This window comes from Bos indicus, chromosome 8 (assembly GCF_029378745.1).
Source record: "Bos indicus isolate NIAB-ARS_2022 breed Sahiwal x Tharparkar chromosome 8, NIAB-ARS_B.indTharparkar_mat_pri_1.0, whole genome shotgun sequence".
Taxonomy (NCBI): Eukaryota; Metazoa; Chordata; class Mammalia; order Artiodactyla; family Bovidae; genus Bos; species Bos indicus.
The window spans coordinates 111,085,046-111,109,035 of NC_091767.1; the positions used below are offsets into that span (position 1 = coordinate 111,085,046).

Sequence of the window (23,990 nt, forward strand, 5' to 3'; positions counted from 1 at the left end):
GTGACCCAGCACCTACAGGAGGGGACGCTCCCCCAGAGCAGCACGTGGAGAGGGAGAAATGACAGGCATGTCCTGGGGCCGGGCTAGGCCTTGTCCATCCTGCTGGACGCAGGCCTCTTGTCCAAAGCCGCTGTCCCACCTCAGGATGACCGCTCCTCTGGTTTGGGTGTGTGACGTGAGAGGGGGTTGCGGTAGAGACTCAACAGTGTAATTCCACACTCTTGTGAGAGGCGGCTTGGAGCTGGGCGGTGGGGCATCAGTCAGGTCTGTGCGTGCGTGTGTGTGTGTGTGCCTGCTCTTCTGTGCACACGTGTGTGGGCATGTACACCCGTATGTGTGGGCACACACATGCGTGTGTGCTATGTGCATTGCATACATGTGTGCACACCTGCACATATGTTGTTCTCCTCTGCACATGTGTGGGGGAATGTACACCCGTATGTGTGGACACATGTACCCGTGTGGGCACACACATGCGTGTGTGCTATGTGCATTGCATACATGTGTGCACACCTGCATGTATGTTCTCCTCTGCACACGTGTGTGGGCATGTACACCCGTATGTGTGGGTACATGTTCCCGTGCGGGCACACACATGCGTGTGTGCTATGTGCATTGCGTACATGTGTGTACACCTGCACGTATGTTGTTCTCCTCTGCACACGTGTGTGGGCATATACACCTGTATGTGTGGACACATGTACCCGTGTGGGCACACACGTGCATGTGTGCTGCGTGCGTTGTGTACACACGTGTGTGCATGCGCACACGTGTGCACTCTAAACAGCCGTGGCCGACTCAGCCCCTCCCGCCGCCGTGTTGGCACCCAGGCTGTGTGCGTGGGTGAGGGACGGGCCTGGCCATGACAGGCAGTCTCCCTCAGTGTTTCTATAGCTTCTCCTTCCTTTTCTGTCTCTGTGTCTCCTGACACCGTCAGCACCATATCCTGCTTTCCACCCCCTTTCTGTGTCTCTGGTCCTTCTGAACGTGGGCTATCCAGTCTGTCTCTGCTCCTCCGTGACAGTCCCCTCCCTCCGGCTCCCTCTCATCAAGATGCCAGGTCACCCCCTTGAGAGCTGCCAGGCAGCCCCCATCTGCAGGGTCACAGGTGTGGACTGCGAGCAGGAGCCCCCAGCCCAGACCCCACGCTGGCCAGGGTCTGGGAGGGGATGTGGGGGGCAGTGCTTCCCATGTCCCCCCTCTTAACTGTGTGTCCACTGCCCGCTCCCAGCCAGATCTACTGCATCGAGAGCGCTCATGGCCAGCTGGTGCGGGACCTGGACTTCAACCCCAACAAGCAGTACTACCTGGCCAGCTGCGGGGACGACTGCAAGGTGAAGTTCTGGGACACCCGCAACGTCGCCGAACCCGTCAAGACCCTGGAGGAGCACTCCCACTGGTGCGTGCCTGGCGGGGCGGGGGCGGGGGGGCGGTAATTAGGTGCTTTATCTTGCTGATTATGTCACCGTTTGGAAAGGCAGATACCAGCCTAGTTTGTGCTGCTGTGACTCATTCAATCAACCAGTTTTATTTTTGCTAAAGAAATACTAATTCCAAATCTGAATGTGATTCATAAATGTAGGAAAAGAAAAGCATTAGATTCTGTCTTCTCTTGAAATAGTGCCGGTTCACGTATGCAAAAATGAATGTGCACAGGTGTTCCTGGGGCATTGTGCGCCATGCAGGGGGTGGAGACCCCCAGTGCCCAGTGGTAGGAGGTCAGATAGGTCAGTCCAGCAGCATCCATGTGGGGGATGGTGAGGGTGTGAGGCAGGGCTGGGCGCGCAGCACACAGTGCACCCAAGACCCGCTGTTCTCCCTAATGTGTCGTTTCTGTGCGTTCACCACATGCTGGGGGCTTTTTGCTAAGTGAAAGAGATCAAGTTGGAGAAAATCATGTGTAGTGTGAGCCAGTTTTTATCCAAATAAAGCATGTTGTGTGTGCATATGTGTGTGCGCTTGTCTGGATGCGTGTGTGTGCCTGTGTGATGTGTGTGCATATGTGTGTGTGCGCTCGTCTGGATGCGTGTGTGATGTGTGTGTGTGTGCTCGTCTGGATGTGTGTGTGTGCCTGTGTGTGATGTTGTGTGTGCATGTGTGTGTGCGCTAGTCTGGATGTGTGTGTGTGCCTGTGTGTGATGTTGTCTGTGCATATGTGTGTGTGCGCTAGTCTGGATGTGTGTGTGTGCCTGTGTGTGATGTTCTGTGTGCATATGTGTGTGTGCACTCGTCTGGATGCATATGTGTGCCTGTGTGTGATGTTGTGTGTGCATATGTGTGTGTGCACTCGTCTGGATGTGTGTGTGTGCCTGTGTGTGATGTTCTGTGTGCATATGTGTGTGTGCGCTCATCTGGATGCGTGTGTTTGCCTGTGTGTGATGTTGTGTGTGCATATGTGTGTGTGCGCTTGTCTGGATGCATATGTGTGCCTGTGTGTGATGTTTTGTGTGCATATGTGTGTGTGCGCTCGTCTGGATGTGTGTGTGTGCCTGTGTGTGATGTGTGTGCATATGTGTGTGTGCACTCGTCTGGATGCGTATGTGTGCCTGTGTGTGATGTTGTGTGTGCATATGTGTGTGTGCACTCGTCTGGATGCGTGTGTGTGCCTTTGTGTGATGTGTGTGCATATGTGTGTGTGCGCTCGTCTGGATGCGTGTGTGTGCGTGTGTGTGATGTTGTGTGTGCACGTGTGTGTGTGCGCTCGTCTGGATGCGTGCGTGTGCCTGTGTGTGCTTACGTCTGTCCGCATGTCAGCGTGTGCTGCTGCGTGCATGTACGTGTGTGCTTGCATCTGCGTGCATGTCTGTGTACTGCTGTGGGCGTGTACACTTCTGTGCGTGCACGTGTGTGTGCTCATGTGTATTTACCATTTGAATGCTGGAGTACAGTTGAGACAGTTCGGTCATTCCTGCAGTCCGGGAAGAAGCTCCCGTCCTCTGGACCCGAGTGGGCTGTCTGGCTGTCTGCTGCCCAGCCCCCAGTCCCAGGTCTGCAGCAGCTGCTGAGTGGGTGGCTCAGCGCAGTGAGCTCGGGTCCTGTGGGTCAGAAGGAAGCTGGGCCTAGTGACCAGACCAGGCGTGAGGGCAGCCCTGGCCGGGGCAGTGTTCCTGGAGGCCGCCCGGGGCCGGCTCGTGTCTCAGTCGTCTCTAGTTCACGCTGTGCTTCTCAGGCAGTTATGACCTTGGGCGCCCTGGGCAGCCTGTGTGCACGCTGCACAGTGAGTCCAGGGGCCCCCTGCGGTCCCTGCTGCCGTCCGGTTGTGTCTGTCAGTCGGGATTTACAAGGTTTCAGGCTGCGCTGCGAGCCTGCCCCTGCTGACCACCACTCGGTGTTGGCCTGAGCGGGACGAGGCTGCCCCGTCCAGGAGGGCCGATGGTCCCAGCGCCCTTTCCCCCTGCCCCCAGGGTGTGGAACGTCCGCTACAACCACTCGCATGACCAGCTGGTCCTCACGGGCAGCAGCGACAGCAGAGTCATCCTCTCCAACATGGTGTCCATCTCCTCCGAGCCCTTCGGCCACCTGGTTGATGACGACGACCTGAGTGACCAGGAGGAGCGCCGGCTGGAGGAGAAGTAAGCGCGTGCAACGGGCGGCCCAGGCGTGTGGGAGCGTCTCCGGGTCCCTGTGGTGGTATCGGGCGTGTGGGTGATGGAGTTGGGTGGCTCAGCAATGCCGTCTGGTGTGGCCTCTGAAACGCGTGTCTGTTCACGTTCTTGCCAAGCTTTACAGGTGAGGTTGTGAGGACCGCGGCTAGTCTGCGCCCTCGGGAGTGAGCCGAGGCCCGCGCTGGCCCTCGGGATGCCCCGTGGGGCAGGCTGCACTGGGCGTCCTGCTCCCTGTGCCGTCCTGGGTCAGGTTGCGGCCCATCTGCCCCTGCTGGCAGGTGGCGGGGTGGGACTGCAGGCCCAGACGCACTCCATGTCCCACGCCGCTTCCCCGGAGAGGCCCCGAGGCGGCGCTGGGGCCTCTTGACGGTGCCTGCCCTGACAGCCGCACCATCTTGTCTTGGTGGTGTCTTTTCCCTGGACCTTCCAACCCTGCTTGCGTCTGCTCAGGGGCCCTCTCTTCGCCCTGGGCTTTGGGGCTCACGCAGGGCACCCTGGTCCAGGGCGGCGACACCCAGGAAGGCCGGTGCCCTGCGTCAGCAGCCTGGGTATTGAAGGAGACCCCTTGCTCTGGGGAGGAAGTGTCTCCGTGTGTGGTGGCTGGCTTCTGGTGTGCGGGAGTGTGATTCAGGCCTCCCTGGAGTCAGATCTGGGGCTGGGGGTCTGGAGTAGAGCCCATTGAGTCAGGCAGCCTGAACCCTGCAGCGCAAGAGGCCTTGTCTTCCTGTCCTGCCCTTCCTCACTCTCTGCTGTCGTCTGATTGCTTCCGCTGCCCCATGACCGCCCAAGTGAAAGTGAAAGCTGCTCAGTCGTGTCCGACTCTTTGGTGTGCCCCATAGATACACAGGTCGTGGGAGTCTTCAGGCCAGAGTACTGGAGTGGGTAGCCTTTCCCTTCTCCAGGGGATCTTCCCAACCCAGGGATTGAACCCAGGTCTCCTGCATCGCGGTCTGATTCTTTACCAGCTGAGCCACCAGGAAAGCCCAAGAATACTGGAGTGGGTAGCCTATCCCTTCTCCAGCGGATTTTCACAACCCAGGGATCTAACCTGGGTCTCCCGCACTGCAGGAGGATTCTTTACCAACTGAGTTACAGGGAAAAATCCCCGTGTGAGAGGCTGACTTGGCAACGACCTGTCGATCGTCTCCCTTGACGCCGTCATTTTTTCATTCAGACGCTGGGAAACACAGCATTTAGACACAACTGCGGTGGCTTCAGTCCAGCGGCCTGCCACGTGCAGGGCTCGGGGTTCTCCGCTGTCCTGTCTGCTCTCGGCCAGGCAGGAGTCTGCGTCCTGTCTGTACCAGAAACAGAGCCAGCAGCCGGCTCGTTGGCCCCGAGTGGTCCAGGGGCCCCACCTGCCCGTGGCAGCTTCAGACAAGCTCACCAGGAGGGGAGGCAGGCATGCGGCTGGCAGGCGTGCCCGGAGATGGCATCATTGTGAGCTGGCTCAGTTTCCTGCCAGCCGGCTCCTGGGGTTGGTCCACACGTCTTAGTGACTCGGGGGAACGGAATCCCCCTAAGGACTTGTAGGAAGGGTTTGTACCAGGCTGCCTGCTGGCCACTGCAGGCCGGCTTCCTGGGAGGACAGGGCTGGGGGCTAGTGGGATCCTGAGCCCAAGACCAGGGGGCACGTGGGGCGGGGTCTCCCGAGAAGGGTCCCGGAGCCCGGGACCGGGGGCAGGTGGGGTGGGGTCTCCCGAGAAGGGTCCCGGAGCCCCCGATCAGGGGGCAGGCAGGGTGGGGTCTCCTAAGAAGGGCCCCGGAGCCCTGGATCAGGGGGCAGGCAGGGCAGGGTTTCCTGAGAAGGGTCCCGGAGCCCGGGACCAGGGGGCACGTGGGCGGGGTCTCCCGAGAAGGGCTCCGGAGCCCGGGACCAGGGGGCACGCGGGGCAGGGTCTCCCGAGAAGTGTCCTGGAGCCCCGGATTAGGGGGCAGGCAGGGTGGGGTCTCCTGAGAAGGGCCCCAGAGCCTGGGACCGGGGGCAGGTGGGGTGGGGTCTCCCGAGAAGGGTCCCGGAGCCCTGGATCAGGGGGCAGGCGGGGCAGGCTCTCCGGAGAAGGGCCCCGGAGCCTGAGACCAGGGGGCATGTGGGGTGGGGTCTCCCGAGAAGGGTCCTGGAGCCTGGGACCAGGGGGCAGGCAGGGCAGGGTTTCCCGAGAAGGGTCCCGGAGCCCTGGATTAGGGGGCAGGTGGGGTGGGGTCTCCCGAGAAGGGCCTCGGAGCCCAAGACCAGGGGGCAGGTGGGGCAGGGTCTCCCGAGAAGGGTCCTGGAGCCGGGGAGGAGGGACTCGCGGGGTGGGGTCTCCCGAGAAGTGTCCCGGAGCGCAGGGACTTGGGGTACATGGGGTGGGGTCTCCCGAGAAGGGTTCTGCGTACTGCGAGTGTGGGTGAGATGGGAGGCAGCGCCCGAGGCCCTCCGGCGAAACAGCTGCAGGCCTGTGCTCTCTGCAGCTGGGTGGGCGGCGCAGCTCCGCAGGCTCCTGGGGGTCTGTGTGTGTGAGTGCCGTCCGCCCGGCGTCCCAGGGAAGGGACACATAAGCCCCGTTTGTAGCGGTTGATGGGGAAGTCAAAACCCCAGCTAGGACCTGCTGGCCCTTCCCGCCGGCTCCGGACAGCCCCGCACCTGGTCCAGGCTGGGGCTCCCTCTGCCCACTCCTGGACTGTGCTGTTTGGTCCCCAGGTCCCTCTTGTCAGACGCCACCAGACCATCAGCCGTTCTCCACTCAGCCACCGTCCGCTGAGCACAAGCACGTCCTGCTCCAGGGCTAACGGAGGAGGTGTCGGGCAGTGGACGGCCCCCACCCTGGCCTGTAGGGCCCTCTGGGGTAGCCCTGGGCTCCTGCCCCCAGGAGGAGGTGTCGGGCAGTGGATGGTCCCTGTGGCCCTGAGACCCCTCTGGGGGTGGCCCTGGGCTCCTGCTTCCAGGAGGAGGTGTCGGGCAGTAGACAGCCTCCCCCACGGCCCTGAGACCCCTCTGGGGTGGCCCTGGGCTCTGCCTCCGGGAGGTGTTGAGCAGTAGACGCCCCCCGGCCCGCCCCCGGGCTCCTGGGACCAGGCCTGCGGCTGGGGCAGGGTGCCCGCCCCTCACATGTGTCGGTGCCTTGCAGGAGCCAGGAGCCCCCGCAGGACAGTGTCATCGCCACCTACGAGGAACACGAGGACAGTGTGTACGCCGTGGACTGGTCCTCAGCCGACCCCTGGCTGTTCGCCTCCCTGAGCTACGACGGGAGGCTCGTCATCAACCGCGTGCCCCGGGCGCTGAAGTACCACATCCTGCTTTGAGTGCCGGGCCGCCGCGGGACTGCAGCCGCGGCGTGTGGGGCCCAGGCTTTCCAGGCAGAGCCCCGTCGGACGCGGGTGCCCATGAACAGTGACAGGGCTTCCGCCCGCTGGCCTCTGCGCCTGCCGCCTCTGCCCCTGACCAACACAGGTGCCCAGGCCGAGCGGGGCGCACGCGCTCCTTCCGTTTTGAGGGCTGTTGGGCGTTTCCCTGTGATTTGTGTCCCTGACGTCGATGTCATCTTCTCGCGAGATTAAATGGAATAACGGCAGCGGTGGCCGCTGGCGTCCTCCCTGGGGCTCCGCTCGGTCTTCCTGGTCTCAGCCTGGAGGACGGGCGGGTGGGCCTGCCCCACCCGGTGGGGGGGGCGCTGACGCTGCCGGTGCCCCGAGTCTGCCCCGGTCGAGGCCCCGTCCCTGGCCGCCACGCACCTTGGGTCCCGCGCTGTGAGGCTGACGGCCTCTTTGTCACCGCACGGTCACCGCCTGCCTCGGTCACCCGGACGCCTTCCCGCTAAGTCCTGGGTTGTCGGTGAACCCCTCTCCCGGGCGCCCTTCGTGGGGCCAGCGCGTTCAGCTTGGAGAGGCTGGCCCTGCGCGCTCTCCCCCGACTGGATGCTGGAGGACCAGCAGCGTCACCTCACTCCCACTTGGCACCGACTGAACGCGTGTGGACTCTGCATGGATTGGTGCTGGGATGCAGGCCTGGGCTGGCCCTCCGGCTCTGGGCAGTGGGTCCCTCCAGTCTGCGGGCCAGGTGGGAACCCAGAGTCAAGGCAGAGGGAAGGTGGGCTACAGACCCTCGGTCCTCAAAACTCAAAAAATTGAAGCTTGCTCCCTGGTGGCTCTAGCCAGAGGTGGACCTGAGCCCTGCCTGGGACCGTCCATGCGGCCACAGCGGGGCAACACCCAGGCCCACGCACCCAGGAGGGGTGCCCCCGAGTCCAGCTGTCCTGACGTGGACATGCGGTGACCTGGGGTTTCCAGCGTCACCGTCACCCAGTCATGGCGGCTGCCCCGCCCCCACCTGTCCCGCCCACCTCCACCTCCCCTGGTGTCCCTGGCTCATCCTCTGAGACCGAGTCCAGCTGTCACCTCTCCTATGAGGCGCCTCCCAGGACTCCAGCTCCTTGGTTAGCCTTGCATCTTCCTGCCTGAGTCGTGTGCAGCGGTTCCTCGGCCAGCGCACCCTGAGCCCGCTGGGGTCCGGCAGGACGGTGAGGGCTCCCTGCACAGGGTTCTGGGGCGCAGGCCCGGCCCAGCGCAGTCATGGGGTGTCCCCGGGGACACCTCGGTTACCTCTGGTGAGAGCTGGATGCCTTCACAGCTCTATGCGGGAGTAAATTAATTTATCACTTAGGACCCTAAGTGTGTATGGCCATCAATGGTCATCTTAGTAGGAACACATGCAGGTCAGTCCATTTTAAAATATTCTAAAATTGCAAAAGATCAGAAATCATATGTGTTGGGAAAGGTAAAATCTCTCTCCCCTTTCTAGTTTCTTCTGTCTGATCTAAGAATTAACAGGAGACAGACGACAGGAGAAAATCAGATTTAATTCCATAGGTGCAGAGTCCCTGTGAGCAAACCGGGACCCAGGACGGGCTGGGCATGAGGCTCCTGAGCATCGGGGGGGTGGGAGGGTCTCACCAGGAGGAAACGGTTTGCTGGGCCACGCGGAGAGGCAGGATGTGGCAGGACTGTGGTCTCTGTGAGTCCCCCCTCCCGGCCGTGTACTGGTCGGACATCTCTGGTGATTCTGCACTCCGTGGGCTGGACTCCCCTAGGCAGGAATAAAAGTCAGACTTGTGGCCCGCATGCGGGCTGCCTGGGCCCTGGCTGGGCAAGAGGAGACGCTCTCACACCGCGAGCGGGGCGGTGCCAGGCTGCTCGGCACGGCTGCAGGCTCCCTCTACGCTTACACATCCGGATGTGAAGGTGGTGAAATGACGTGAGAACAACGCGTGTTCCCTGGGTCTGGCTGCACTCGGGATGTGTTCCTCCCTGAGCCGGTGTGTCCAGAGCTCGGTGTGATCCCCCCTCCGACTCCCACCCCGGGGTCAGCAGGAGAGGGGCCAGCTCCTGTGATCGGGACGTCGCAGCCCGGAAGGTTCCCGGAGGACGGCAGGTCCCCAGCACCCGGCCGGCGTGCGGCTGTAAACTGAGTCGCTTCCGCCAGGCATCAGTGTTGGCAGCGTCAGACCTTACTGGTCCCTTTGCTTTGTCCGCTGGCGGTGCCCCAGTGAGCTGGGCGACCCTTCTGTCTCCTGAGACCCACATCACCCCTGAGTGCAGGGCTGGGGCAGGGAAGGCCCCCGGGAAAAAGCCCAGCTCTGGCGGAGCAGACCCAGGCCAGAGGCTGGGCAGAGGTTGTCAGATGTGTGCAGAGCCCCGCCGGCCAGCATGGTTGCTGACCTTGGGCCCTGCACGCCTCCAGGGGCAACAGATTTGATCTTGGGACACCCCCATAAAGTCTCCAGGTTACCAAGCCTGGGGGTACATTGGATGGGCAGGAGCGGGGCAGGGACATGCGTCAGAACAGGGCCAGGCTCTCCCATCCGAGGTGGGGGTGTCCAGAGGGGCTGCAGCTGCGGGGGGGAGGGGGGGAGGTGGGGGTGAGGGGTTGGGGTCGGGGGGTCTTGGGGGTGGAGCCCTGGCCCCTTTGCCCCGGGGTCCACGTGCTGGGCCGAGTAGGGGTGACTTGGACTTCTTTTCCAGCATCGCTGCATTCTCTGCCCAGCTGATGAGCCCCCAGCCAGGCCCGAGAGCTGCCCCCGCCCTCTGCCGGCCCAGAGCTGCTGCTGCCCTCCCAGGACCGGCCTGTGGGGGGAGGGCCGTGGGTGGGGGCCTCATGGGGCCCCAGAATCCTGCCCTGCCTGTCAGGTGTCTTCACGGGGTCAGCAGGGATCACTGCTGTCGTTGATCACTAACCTCCTCATTAGGGGGAGTGGGGGGTGCTGTGTACACACCCACATTAGAGAGGTGGGCCCGGGATTGACCCGCGCCCCATGCACACCCTCGGAAGCCCCTCATTCATCGCCGTGGCTCACCCGCTCAGGTGCACAGGGAAGTGGCCTCATCTGCGCCCTGAATGTCTCTGGAGGGCGGCGCTTGCCCTGGGGGCGGGCGGGGAGCAGCAGTTCACAGGGGCCAAGGCAGGAGGACCTCAGCCTGCGTCCTGTCACCGCAGGCCACGAGCCGCTCAAGCTAAAGGAGGGGAGAACTGCTTAGCGGCCTGGCCCGGAGGGGCCAGTGTGGCGTGGGTGAGCCCTGGGCCTGCGGCTGCAGGGAAGTCAGCGACTGCCCGACTACCCGAGGCTGCACCCCGCCACCCGCCCCTGACGGGCAGCTGCAGGGTGTGCAGCGGGTCAGTGGTATGATCTATGCTTTCCCTGCTTCCATTTGTGCGGCCGCCTCTGACCTGCTAGGAGTCAGAGCCGTCAGGAGGCCAGGGCGCTTGGTGGGCTCTGAGTCCTGGGTGTCGGCGGAGCTCCCCGCACGTGGTGGGGCGTGAGGGAGTCCCCAGGGCCCAGAGGCTGGTGCCTGGCCCGAGGAAGGGCTTCGTCTGCACCTCGGAGGCCCCGCCCACCCGGCGGCCCTGCCCCCGGCGCCCCTCCCGCAGGGCCTTGTACAGCAGCTTCCTTCCCCAGCCTTGTTTTTTAAGTGCGATAAGAAACAGGCTATTTATCATGCTCTCCAGTAACAGAATCCAGACCCGGAGAGAGGAGCTCGTGAGCGCTGTTCCCGCCCAGCAGCTGCCTTATTTTCAGCCGTCTGAAGCTGATGGCCCATCCACTTTTTGATGTAGCCATGATCGGTTTAGGAGATTTAGACAGGATTTTTTTCTATAGCGTGCAAAAAGAAAAATAGGACTGAGTATATGAGAATGATGAATCCTCCCGACTTCTGTGTCTAAAATTGCTTCGAGGCAGGAGTTCTTGCACAATAATTCATGCCCTGTTGTGTCTTATGCTTAATAAGCATGTGGAAAACGGTTATGTCGGAATTGCCTTTCCCTTGTCATTTGGTGCCGTCTGAATGGTGCTTGCGTGGTGGCTGCGGTGGGGGGGGCTGGGTGCCCCCCACAGGAGCTGCTCGGGTCTGGGCACTTGCGGCCGGTGGGGGGACAGCTTGGCCTGTGGCGGGACACTCCCTGTCCCGCCCCCGGCTGCTGCTGAGGGCATGGCCAGCTGGCGCTCGGCTGTCTCCAGACCGCGGGGCGGCCTTCAGCTCTGACCGTGACTGGGGACGTCGCGTTCTCCCTGGGAGGCACAGCCATCTTGCGGGACCGTTCTGGAGCCAGGCCTTGGCATAGATGCTTGTGTTTATATGGGGGACCAGGTCTGCTGCCGGCCCTGGGGGAGGTTCATTGTGTCAGATGGAGACAGCTGCAGGGCTCCACGGCGCCTCCGAGGGCAGAGGATGGCGGTGCTGTGGGCAGGTCCCTGACGCCACCCGGACCGCTGTGCCGCTTGCCTGGGTGAAGCCAGGCTCTGCGCTGATCCCAAGGCCGTTCACACCCAAGACGGCCCTGCTGACCCTGCGCCTCTAACGCCAACCTCACAGCAGCATTTCAAGCAGAAACGGGCAACATCGGTTTACAGCCGGAGGGCCTGGGTTAGGCTCACAGCCCCTTTGCTGATGGGCACTCGGGGGAATCTCCATGTCCCAGGCCACGTTTCCTCGTTTGTAGAAAGAGAAGGCCCTTGTCCTGAAGGCACAGCTTAGGCTGATGAACACAAGGTCCAGATGCTCAGTAACCTTACTCCAGATGTGATGACGGGGAGGCTTTCGGTGACTGGTTCAGTTTCCTTACTCGTTGGTCTGTGTAGATTTTCCGTTTCTTCTTGGCAGGTTGCATGTTTCTAGGAATGTCCCCTCACCTTCTGGGTTACCCTGTTTGTTGTCGATAGTGATCTCTCATCCTTTGTGTTTTTGTGGTATCAGTGATAATGCCTCCTCTTTCATTTCTGTTTTTTTTTTTTTTTTAATTTGCATCGTCTCTTTTTTTCTTGGGGAATCTGGCTGAAGGTTTGCCAAGTCTGTTTAACTTTTCAGAGAAATGGCTAGTTGTGTAGGCCTTTATGCTTTTCTGGTTTCTGTTTTATTTCTCATCTTTATTATTTTCTTCCCCCTGCTAACTCTGAGCTTAGTTCTTTCACTAATTCCTGAAGCTGAAAAGTTGCTTATGTGAGACTTTTCTTTTTTCTTAATGGGAATATTTTATGCTTATCCTCAAATCATCTGTACCTCACACAGTGCTAAGCGAACACTGGGCGTTTGGGCAAACTCTGGGAGATGGTGAGGGACAGGGGGGCCTGGCCTGCTGCAGCCGTGGGGCTGCAAAGAGCTGGACACGGCTTAGTGACTGAACACCACTTGTGGCTTAGCTGGCAAAGAATCCGCCTGCCATGGAGGAGACCTGGGTTTAATCCCTGGTTGGAAAGATCCCCTGGAGAAGGGACAAGCTACCCACTCCAGTATTATGGCCTGGAGAATTCCATGGACTGTACAGTCATGGGGTCACAAGGAGTTGGACACGAGGGAGCGACCTTCACTCAGTCACGAACAGCAACGACAGTCATAACAACATGGAGCTGGGCCCTAAACCTCCAGAGAGAGTTGTTGCTCAGCGAACAGAGTTCACACCAAAAACAATCTGCACCTTAAACAAAACTAAAACACTTCAAGGGAATGTGTTAAATGGTGGAGTGACGACAGTCGGCTCGATGTCTTGCAGGTGGTCAGGGCAGAGCGCCAGAGGACCGGCCACTCAGGGTAGCATCCAAGCTCTTCCCTTCAGCAAACATGGGCTTCCCAGGTGGTCAGTGGGTGAAGAATCCGTCTCCCAATGCGGGAGAGGCAGGTTTGATCTCTAGGTTGGGAAGATACCCTGGAGGAGGAAATGGCAGCCCACTCCAGTGTTCTTGCCTGGAGAATCCCATGGACACAGGAGCCTGGCGGGCTGCAGTCCATGGGGTTGCACAGAGTCGGTCACAACTGAGCGTCTGAGCACAGCACTTGAGCAAATGTGTACTGGGCTCGGGCACTGGAGATGTGAAATTCTAGGGATAGAAGCAGGTAAAACTCTGTCCTGGTCAGAAGAGCTCACAGTTTAGTATCATTCAAAGCAACAGAGGATGTCAGCTGGGGCACCCATGTTGGGGACACCGAGTCAGCCTGGGGACCCCATGCCCTAGCGGCGATGGTCCCCACGGGGTGCTGGTAGGCGAAGCAGGGACGGGAGCCCTATGCCCTGCGCCTCCTGTAGCTGCCGTGTGCCTGCCTGCCTGCCTCCTCAGGGAGGTTCCAGGGCTGATGCTCAGTGCTCCCCTGCCTGGGTGATTAAGACACGAATAACTGCTTCACAAAATGCTGATGGGAACAGGACCGCACGGACGTCTGTGCCTCTGTAGCCAGTGCAGACCCCAGCTTGTGGGGACCGCTCGGACTCTCCGGGGACACAGCCCCTCGGGTGAGCACACCGCGGGCACTCTGTCTTCACGACAGTCGGGCCGCATCCATCATCCTGCTTCGGGGATAAATCCATGTGACCTTCACACATCCTTGTCTAAAAACTGCTAATGTGTGCTCCTTTTGAAATATTCAAGATGTTGGGTGTGATTAAACGGGAGACAGGTTAAGGTGAGTTATGGCTTTATTTAAACTTCAGCACGTTGGGGTCGACCTATTATGTGAAGGGACTGAAAGCGCTTAATAATCCAGGAGGGCAGGCACGGTGGATCAAGATGTGATGCATCGCCGTGCGGGTTGGAATCCATCCCGGGCGCCTTCAGGCAGGCGTTCTGCTGAGACCTGGATGGGAACCTGGCCGTTGCATGTCCCCCGGAGGACTGGACCTCATCCCCCATGCTCCTGGAGGCCCAGGACGGGTGGTGGGTGGCTGTGTGCCTGGGGCTCAAGGCTCCAGGGCAGCGTCCCGGAGCCCCCCCGGCCTCACGTTCTTGGAGCCCCTCCTCCTCCAGACTGTGTCCCCAGCTGGTGGCCAGCACGCCGGACAGACCAGCCTCTGAAGAGCAGAGGGTCCACCTGCAGCCATCTGAGTTTCGTGAAGTCCTCACTGTCAATCTCCCTGCTTCATGCGTCGAAAATGTCCCCTCCCCCCGGGACCCACTCCAGGGGAGGAGGAGCTGGATGAGGACTGAGGAGTCACTGTCGGCGTCTTCACTGCGCGCAGGCTTCTTCACCCAGGGGGAGGGGAGGATTCGCTCAGCCCGCCTGTGGGGTTGCTGGAGGTCTGGACAGGCTCTGCGTGTGCGGGGGCCTCGCAGAGCTGGACTCCGGCCTGAGCCTTTTGCAGGCGGGTGACGCACCTCCTGTGTGCCTCTGTCTCCCCATCCGTTAGGTGGGGACAGTGGTACCTACGTGCGTAGCTGTGTCCTCGGGGTTCATGGTGTAACGTGTGGGAAGGACAGCGCCTGGCCCGGTGCAGAACCTCAGCAGGTGGCAGCTTCTTACAGGTGGTCCCCACGACGGCACGGTCCCCCAGACCCTCGCTGCTGCTGTGCACCTCATAGCCTGAGCCCGGGACCATGGTTCCTGGGGACAGTCCTCTCCTGATGGGCCGTGTTTCCCAGGTCGGGTTGCTGTCTGTAACCGCACACACGGCCCCCACAGTGTCTTACCTTGTGCATCCGGAAACTTCCCCATTGGATTCCTCTGAAGGGTGTGTGTTATGCTGCCCCCCGACCCTGTCACCGAGTAGAGTTAATTTCCTGGTGGGAGCGACCAGGGCATCTCCCCCAATTTCTCCTACGACGGGTCAGCTCTGATTGGCACTTTATAGTTACACACACTGGCATGGAAATGACAGGGACAGAGTGAAGGGACAAAGTAGGTGATGAGATAGTGAATCCCACTGGGTGATTGTAAATAGAAAAATACAGGAGACCCCTATAAATTAATGATCACTCAAGAAAGCAGGTTTGCTTACCCACAAAACTACACAGGCTTGCTTAGCAACAAAACCATGCAGCAGAGGCCTGAGTGAGTGAAAGGCACTCAGTCGTGTCCGACTCTTTGGGATCTCATGGACTATAGAGTCCATGGAATTCTCCAGGCCAGAATACTGGAGTGGGTAGCCTTTCCTTTCTCCAGGGGATCGTCCCAACCCAGGGATCAAACCCAGGTCTCCCGCATCCACAAGGGAAGCCCAAGAATACTGGAAGCCTGAGACGTGTCCCCAGACAATGGAACAGCGGTGGCGTGAGCCCCACATCCTGCCCAGTGAGCTCAGCAAGTTCACGATCCCTACGTGTGGTAGTCGCTCAGTCTGTCTGACTCTCTTGCGACCTCATGGACTCTAGCCTGCCAGGCTCCTCTGTCCGTGGGGTTCTCCAGGCCAGAATACTAGAGTGGGTGGCCTTTCCCTCCAGGGGATCTTCTCGATCCAGGGATCGAACCCACGTCTCCTGCACTGCAGGCAGATGCTTTACCGTCTGAGCCACCAGGGAAGACCCTAGGACACAGGGAAAACAATAATGTGTGGACCTCGTTTGACCATGCAGGACAAGAAGACTCCGCTGCCCGATTTGGAGGAGGAGATGATGATGGAAGCATGATGTCTACTCAAGAAAGAAGGTCTTCTCTCCACCCCCACTTTGTCACGTTGATCACTGATGTTGGCGATTGCGGCCAAGACGGAGGACACACGTGAATTGAATCGGTCTCACTCAAACGTCAGTGTTGCACACACCCACCTGCTGGTTTACTGAAGTGAGGAGTCTGCAAGGCCGCTGATTTACACTCTCTCAAGGTCCCAGTGGGCCAGCTCCCTCCCCGGCCTCCCGGTCTCCCGACGTAGCAGACTGACTCCCATGCTGCATGAACCACTCCATGTGCAAGTCCGCACCTCTCTCCTCCTCTCCCCATCCACGGGGGAGACAGTCAACTCTCACTTACCTCTCCTGCCTGCTGCGTGTACACTGTTTCTTCTTGTTAGGAAAGAAAGAGGATTCTGACTTGCTGCCTCGGAACCACCCAAAGACCAGAAGCTGCAAGTTGGGATTCGGCCCGGGGGATGAGGTGGGGAGGTGCCGTCGACCCCACACCGTGGGACCCCTGTGAGTGTGCACGTGGCCCGAGCTCTGGTAGGGGGCACCTTCAGGATGCACTGGGGGGACCCAGGGGTCTGTCAGGGAGGGCCGCTCAGCCCTCCAGTGGAGGATGGCACCCATGGGTGACCTTCATCTTCCTCTGGCTTCCGGCCGGGGCGGGGGTACAGGTGATGCGGTGAAGGGCGTTGCCCTTTGAAAAATAACGTGAGAACATTCCGGCGTGAGACCTGCTCTCACCAGGGCCTTCAGTTCAGTCGCTCAGTCACGTCCAACTCTGTGCGACCCCATGGACGGCAGCACGCCAGGCCTCCCTGTCCATCACCAACTCCCGGAGTTTACCCAGACTCATATCCGTTGAATCGGTGATGCCATCCAACCGTCTCATCCTCTGTCGACCCCTTCTCCTCCTGCCTTTGATCTTTCCCAGCATCAGGGTCTTTTCAAATAAGTCAGCTCTTTGCATCAGGTGGCCAAAGAATTGGAGTTTGAGTTTCAGCATCAGTCCTTGCCTTGGCTCCTCTCAAAGCCTTGCCGCACTTTCCTGCGCACGTCCCCTGCCTGCACAGCTGCAAATCAACCCCCTACAGAGGCAGTGCTTTGGGGGCCTCTCCCTGCAGAGTTCCTCAGTGTTCCCCGAACCCCAGTTCTTTGGCTGGAAAGTTCTGGTTCAGCTGAGTCTTAGATCCAGCCCTCTCCCTCCCAAGTTGCACAGGACTGGGTGGATTTCAAGGTGTATGGCAAGAGAAAAAAAGAAGAAAAATAAGCAAGGTCCTCCCCCTCCCCCCCGCAAGTCCTCTGGGACGCAGGGGCCAATGTCCCAGTTCCCCAGAGAGAGGTGGTTTTTTTCTGGGCATTTTAGGCACTTCCCCCGTGGCTGAGACTAGCTTCGCAGTTGGAGCCCCTGTGGGGCAGGCCCAGGAGACAGAAGGGGAAAGAGACCCTGGGTGCCGGACCCTCTGCCTCTCAGAGCCCCTTCCATGCCTCCTGGCTCCCTGGGATTCTGAGCCCGGCTCATGGGGCGAAGCCGAGGTGGAGGAGGGAGGAGGCGCAGCCGCGTCCCAGGCCAGCAGCTCCCTTTCTCGCCCCCTCTTTCTGGCAGTGCTGCTTCACGGGGTCCTACACGGTCGTCTGGGGCCCGTCCGGGCATCCAGCTCTGATAGGGGCAGGACAGCTCAGGGGGACCCGCTCCCTCTCAGCTGGCCCCAGAGGCGACTCCTCGTCTTTGTTAAGAAGGAGAAAGGGAAGGAGTGAATCTTGGGGGGTAGGTAGGCTCTCTGTAGAGATGAGTGGACCCTGCTTTCTTCTCTCGCGAGACTGAAGCTCTGTGTGGGTTGGCATGAGGCATTTTCGTGTTTTCTCCTCCTCTGATGTGCTTCCTGAAGAAGGGGATGGGTCCGGTAGCAGAGATGTGGGGGCGAGGCGGCGGACGCGCCGCTCCGGGTTCAGAGGCTCACCTGCGTCACAGGGGCCTCGCGACTGAGGCCCAGGCCTGTGTGGTGCCCGGTGCCCAGTCCCACATCCCACAGGCCTCGTCCTTCCTGCTGCCGGGAGGTCCTCACTGCCGGCTGAACACGGAGGGTCAGCAAGGCCTCCGTGGCCGGTCTGGTCCAGCCGCGTGTCGGAGGAACCCTGGGTCCCTGGGGCCTCGTCAGCCTGTGGCGTGAGCGGCAGCGGGTGTGGCCCTGGGCTGAGACCTGCAGACGTCTGCGGTGCACCAGGATGTCTACCCTGACGGACCCCGCCTTACTGGGCAATCGCAACCCCTCCCTGCGCTGACCCCTGGGGAAAAGCGCAGACTCTGATGCACTGCTTTCCGTCTCATCTCAGTTTAGCCCCAGCTGATCGGGCACATGAGTTTGACCCCTTAGTCTTGGTTTCTCTTCGTGGCACAGCAGCGTCGTGAGATAAGCTGCAGCAATCTCTGGAAGGTTTTGAACTCCTCGGAGCAAAGACTCCCTAAGACAAGGTCTTATTATTCTCATAATTTTGAGGCAAGTACCAATCTGCCAAGTACACAGAGAAAAATTATTCGTCATCCCTTAACTTGGACAGAACGTAAGTACCGTCTTTGCCATTGGGATCTGTGGATCATTAAAAAGCACGGAGCTCTGCCTGCCGATCCCCGCCCTCCCCCCATCACTGCCGTGCCCTTGAGTCCCACCCTTCATGGGCATCTAGCCCGCCACGGCCGTCGGGAGCCCAAGACATGGATCTGCTTGGGGTGAGCCCGGCACGCGGGGGCCGTCCCTGCTACTGGTGAGACGCAGGTTCATTAGGCCAGGCAGGCCTGGCAGGGAAGACCGTGCCACCCGCGATTTGATGAGTGAGGTGCTTACCATGTTTGGAAGCTCCTTAAAGAAGCCAGGTGCTGAAAGTGATCAGAGAACCGCTCACCTGCCTGGTCACGTGAGACAGCCGCATGCGCTGAGCTCGATGCCAGGCGTCCCGGGCACGGCTGCCCCCGCCTCCTGTGAGAGGGGGGCATCCCGGGGCACGGCCGCCCCCACCTCCTGTGAGAGGGTCCGGGCTGCAGGCCATCATTACCCTGGGGTGGCCCTCAGTCCCGATGACTGCAGGTCCCTGGGTAGTTCATTCTGTGTCCCTCCCACTTCAGACCCAGCTAGACCCACAGCGTCAGGACCTTGGGGTGGGGGGTAAGAGAAGAAATCCGAGTCCCCCCTTTATTTTGGGTTAGTGTCTTAGTTTGGTGTAGCTGTGGATGCTCACTGATCGTAAGAGATAACGCAGAGAGCCGCCCCCCTCCATACTCTGCCCGGCTTCCCTCAGGCCTGGCAGGCCTGCAGTCAGTCTCGCACCTGGATGTGGATGTGGATGCCGCCCCGTGGTCTCCTTCCTATGTCCCTGGTCTCCTCTGGGCTCGTCTGTAGCACCTCACACAGGTCAGAATGGCCGTCATTGAAAAACACCTACACAGAGTAAGTGCTGGAGAGGGTGTGGAGAAGAGGGAGCCCTCCTGCACGGTGGAGGGAATGTGAGCTGAGGCAGCCCCTGTGGAGACCCCAGGAATAACCCCTCCTGTGACCTGCAGCCTAGATGTCCATCACGTTCTCAGCGGTCTCACCCCATGTATCTGCCCCTGCCCCTGGCTGGGAGACGTCTCCACCCCTGTCTGCAGCACCCAGAGCACCCTGAGGACGGGGGACGGACCCCGTGAGGCTTTGCTGAGTGAACCGTCCAGTGCCTGTGGGTGAGGGCTGAATCAGAGTGATCAGGATGCACTTGGCAAAATACAAGAGACCCTGCAGATATCTCATCCGGCCACACGGTGTGAGACAGTGTGCAGTGAGCCTCTTCTGACTGGAGGCATGGGTCTGTCTTGACATCCGTCTGCGTGTGTGACGTGGAACAGACGCAGGTGGGTCTGCGTGAAATCATTAAAATTTAAGGCCATTCAAAGCGTCTCCAGGCACCCACTGCCGGGACTGACACCGGGCTACTTTTGTTGAATTCCACTGAAGTCCGACGGTCCCTCTGCAGATGCTCTGGGCATGCTGGGATCTGGTTTCTCTTTACCACTCCCCAGGGAAGGGAACCCCTGGGACCCGTTTGGGAGGCTTAGTCAGTCACCCAGCCTCATGAGGGTTTGGACCAAAACAGCTCAAACTCAGGTCCTGTAGGAACAGGGCATGGAGTGCAGACCTCTGTGTCCTATCCACGTCCAGCAGCGTTTTCCCAGTGAGGGGCCCCTTGCCTCCTACAACTGATCCAGCAGCAGTTGTTGATAGTAACTTGGTGGTCGCGTGGTGTCTGGAGACGGCTCAGATGTGCTTCCAGGAGCCCTGCCTTTGGAGCCGAGCAGACACAGGTTCAAATGTTTGTCCTCAAACCCCAAACTCTGTGCATCAGTTTCCTTTTTGTGCATTTTCAACAAGGATGCTCTTTCTTTCCTGAGGAGCGTGAAATGAGAGCGCTTATGAAAAGGCCAGCACCGTGCTTGGTCTATAGTTGAAAGAGGTCTCCAGGTTTCCCACCCTCAACTGGTAGGAACCAGAAATCACGGCCCAATAATTTCTGGAGCATTTGGTACGAAGCAGAGCCAGAGGCAGCGTGGGTCAGCTCAGGGGCAGCCCAGCCCACGTGGGTGCTGGTGCCGCCCAGGACTCATGAGACCTTCCAGTGGTCGCGAGGATAGAGAAGCTGGGTCATCCTCTGTCGTGAGGAAGAGGAGCTCACAGTTTCAGGGGAAAATCTCGGTGACAAGCGTGCACCCGGCGTGGTCTGCGGAAACCAGGGCCGGTCTCGACCACCGGCCGTGTAAGGAGGGACCGCCCCTGGAGTTAGCCCTCGGACCCTCTCCTGATGGAGGACATCTGACCCCGAGGCCGCCCGGTGCACGGTGTCAGGACTCAGGCCCCAGATGCCGGCCTGTGGGCGGAGCAGGTGGGGTGGACACGTCTTCCCTCCGGCGTCCGTGTGGGCGGGTCCTGCGGGCAGGCGCGTCCGCGTGCGTGACGTCGGGGCCGAGCTTCCTGGTAGATGGGTGCCCCTTCTGAGGGACCCCGCGAGCGCCCTGCTCCTTGCCCGAGGTGAGGACACGGCGGGAGATGCCCTCGGTGAACCAGGGTGAGGGTCCTCACCGCGCTCGCGTCTGCCGGCTCCATCTTCAGGCCTCAGAGCGGGCGCTTCTGCCCCTGCGAGGGGCGTCCCGTACCGCTGCCGAGCAGGAGGAGAGGGTGGGGAGGCTTTCATAATATCGAGACGTGGATTCCTAGTTTATAAAAGCTCATATTTGAGATTTGAAGTTCCTTTTGCAATTACTTTTTTGTTCAAGAGCCGTTGCTGTGTAGTTGCCCTTATGCATTAAGGCAGGCGTTTTTTTGGGGGGAGGCAGCACGTGCCTCCAGCCCGCTGCCGGGAGGGGCCCAGGCCCCGGGTGCACCCCCGCCCCCCGCCCCGAGAGATGGGCGTTTCTCCGCACACGTCCCAGGGCTATGCGAGCAGCAGCGTCCCCCCAGCCCCGTCCTGCTCCTCCCCTCTCGGTGCTCCCCCCACCCCATCCTGCTCCTCGCCTCCCGGTGCTCCCCCACCCCCACCCCTTCCTGCTCCTCCCCTCCCGGTGTTCCCCCACCCCCACCCCGTCCTGTTCCGTCCCCTCCCGGTGCTCCCCGCCTCCCATCCTGCTCCTCCCCTCCCGGTGTTCTCCCACCCGACCCGGTGCTCCCCTCACCCCACCCCCACCCCGTCCTGCTCCTCCCCTCCCGGCTGTGGGGTCCGATCCTGCTGCCTGGCCTGGTCCTGTGCACCCTTCCCCACCAGCTGAAGCCACCACCCCGTGGGGTGACGTGGTGGGTGGTCACGTGAGGGGTGATCCCTTCAGAGTCCTGTGGGTCTTTCCCGAGGGTTGGAGGTGTGCGGCCAGCCTAGCAGCCTGCCTGAGCGGGTGAAGGTGGTGTCAGTGGACATAGACCCTGAGCCCTGGGGCCCGCGTGCTGGGGGTCACTGCCTCCAGGACTGGAGGGGCCTGGGAAGCCGTGGCCCTGCCCGGGCCTCCAGGACTGAACACGGGGAAGTCTCTAGAGACAGGGTGGCACAGGGATGTCACCCGAGAACAAGCTGGCGTCCCCAGGGGAGCAGACCCAAGGCTGGAGGGTCAGGCAGGACCCCCCAGATGCGGTGCTCACCTCTGCAGGCCGTGGTGGGGGTCCACACGTCTGGGAGCTGGGAGGGGCCCTGGGTGCTGAGGCAGATGAGGTCTGAGGAAGAAATGGAGTTTTCCAGAAAGCCTCTTCCTGTTGTCTGAGAAAGTCTCTGAGTCCTGATGCTTTCTGTGGAGGAAACGTGGGCGTCTGCAGGGCGCCTGGCTGCGTCCCCGCGGTGGAGTGGAAAATCGCAGCTGGGTGCAGATGCATATTTAATAAAGCCTTTCTCTCCCCTCCAGCCATCAGCCTGTGGCCTCTCTGAACTCAGAGAAGTGCACGGAGGGGGCATTTGAAGGTTACTTGGCTGCTGTTCTAATGGAATGGAAGAGCATGAATTCAGTTGTTAAAAATGTAAGAGGCAGAATGGGGCTCCCGAGAGATCAGGGCATCGGAGGCCAGGCCGTCGTGGGGCCAGCGTGGTGGGTGAGGCTCCTGCCAAAGCTGCCGTCTCGGCCTGGGTGCCTGGCATGGTCTGCAGATTCTGACTGTCCCCATGTCCCTGCAGTGGGGAAGGGACCCTCAGTCCCTCCAACAGGGACCCCCTCCGGGCCCTTGCTTGACCTCCTTGTGAGCCCGTGGCCCCAGTGGAAGCCCAGCATTCACGCTGGTTCCAAGCCCACCCTCTCCTCCTCCCTGGAGGACGCGCCGGCTCGGACAGAGACCTTGGCTGCTCCTCGAGTCAGCAACCCCCGCCGGTGGCACAGGTGCCTGCAGGGCTCAGGCCAGACCCCGAGGTGGATGCTGGCAGACAGGGTGAGGTGTTCAGGACATTGCAGACACAGGGGAGCCCTGGCCTGTCAGTTCAGTTCAGTCGCTCAGTTGTGTCTGACGCTGCGACCCCGTGGATTGGTGGTCTGTGGAGCAGCCTTGAAGTTCTCGTCAAGGAGCTGCTCACAGTTTTCTTCTCTGCTCCTCACAGCAGCTGCATGAGCTCCGGCCATCACGTCTGTATCACACACAGGGGTTGAGGTAGGATCTGGGCGTTAGTGTCCCTGCTGCCCTGGTCCTGGCATGTGGTAGTGAAAGTGAAAAGTGAAGTCACCCAGTCGTGTCCGACTCTTAGCGACCCCATGGACTGCAGCCTACCAGGCTCCTCCATCCATGGGATTTTCCAGGCAAGAGTACTGGAGTGGGTTGCCATTGCCTTGGTAGATCCCCAAAGTCCCGACTCCTCTCAGGACGAGGTTCTGCCTTGGTGAGACCCACAGGGCGAGCACCGGGGGAGGAACACGTGGAGGACTGGCCCATGGTTTGCGATGACTTCTCCAGGAAAACAGAAACGCAGTCCTGCTTTTCCAGCTGCCTTAAAATGCCCACCAGCTACCTGTCCACCTGTCTGTCCACCCAAGGGCTGGGCCTCCCGCCAAGCACCAGGGGTGCACAGACCTCACCCAGGCTCTTGGGGTCTGTGGGCAGGGAGACAGGGAGCCCTTCCCCTGGATGAGGCTGGGCACTGCCCCCAGCCTGGTGACGGGCACCTCCAGGGCCCAGGCTCCCAGGCTTATTGCAGTGTGTCTGGCAGGGACAGGTGGCCAGGACAGCTCACCGGGATGGGGCGGCCTGCTTCCCAGAGCCTTCCTCTCTGCTGGGACGAGGAGGCATGTTCTTGCCCACTGTCCACCATGGGGAGGAAATCACCAGGGCCGCTGACGCTTCCCAGCTGGAGCCATGAGGCTGGGCAGCTGGTCCGTGAGCGGTGGGGGCAGCGCTGACCGCGACTGTCTTCTCCGAGAGTGGGGATTGGGGGCCAGGAGTCAGGGGGAGCGGGACCGTGGGGCCGCGATCGATGCAGGGTCCTGCACGTCGAGGTTTATCGAGTGTCTTCATTTATTTACGTTGGTTCATCTCACCGAGGGCTCAACCTGCTGATGGAAAACAGTGTCAAGCACTGTGCAGTCAGTAAGTGATGAGGCTCGGGTCTGGGGGGTCAGGGAGAGGAGATCGGAGCAGGAAGGTGGGAGAAGCACTTTCAGCCTTGCTGCTGCTCGCGCTGGGGACAGAGGCATCTGTGTGTCCAATCGGGGGCCCCGCTTGCTCAGGCCCTGTGCACCTGTCCCATCTGCAGGCCGGCCCTGAGGGGGCCGATGCTGCTCCCGCTGCCCTGGACGTGCGGGGAGGTTGGACCCTCGCCTCGCCGGGTCACACGTGGGCCTGACTCGGTCCAGGCCGCTGTCCCGGGTGAGCTCCCGCCCCCACCCCCGTCCCGCCATGTGACTCGCCCAGGAGGAGCCCACGAAGCTGGGAAAGGACGGCTGAGTCTCAGCCCCCTGGGGCCAGGCAGTGAAACTGGAGGGACGTCATCACATCTGTGCTGGGACAGCACGGCCATCACTGGCTCCCGCCCGGGGGGACGGCCGTTCGTCCGC

At 60.8% G+C, this 23,990-nt stretch overlaps 1 protein-coding gene and 1 long non-coding RNA gene across 5 annotated transcripts in view; one reads left to right on the top strand and one right to left on the bottom strand.

The window, feature by feature from the left end:
- The window catches only part of EIPR1 (EARP complex and GARP complex interacting protein 1), an 80,702-nt gene extending 59,976 nt beyond the window's left edge, over window positions 1-20,726 (top strand). For 3 of the 4 annotated variants that reach the window (XM_019966864.2, XM_070795419.1, XM_070795420.1), the window contains 3 exons: window positions 1,232-1,399; window positions 3,405-3,572; window positions 6,716-7,159. In XM_019966864.2, the coding sequence (XP_019822423.2) occupies window positions 1,232-1,399; window positions 3,405-3,572; window positions 6,716-6,890 (511 nt within the window). In that variant the 3' untranslated portion in view covers window positions 6,891-7,159. Of the gene's footprint in view, window positions 1-1,231; window positions 1,400-3,404; window positions 3,573-6,715; window positions 7,160-15,415 lie in introns of those variants that run through there. The other variant, XM_070795418.1, reaches the window with a different exon arrangement.
- Window positions 13,528-21,762, bottom strand: LOC139184666 (uncharacterized). The gene is made up of 2 exons (XR_011568244.1): window positions 21,607-21,762; window positions 13,528-18,891 (listed from the first exon to the last, which is right to left on the bottom strand). It is a non-coding gene; the product is annotated as an uncharacterized lncRNA (long non-coding RNA).
- Window positions 21,763-23,990: the final 2,228 nt, after the last annotated feature.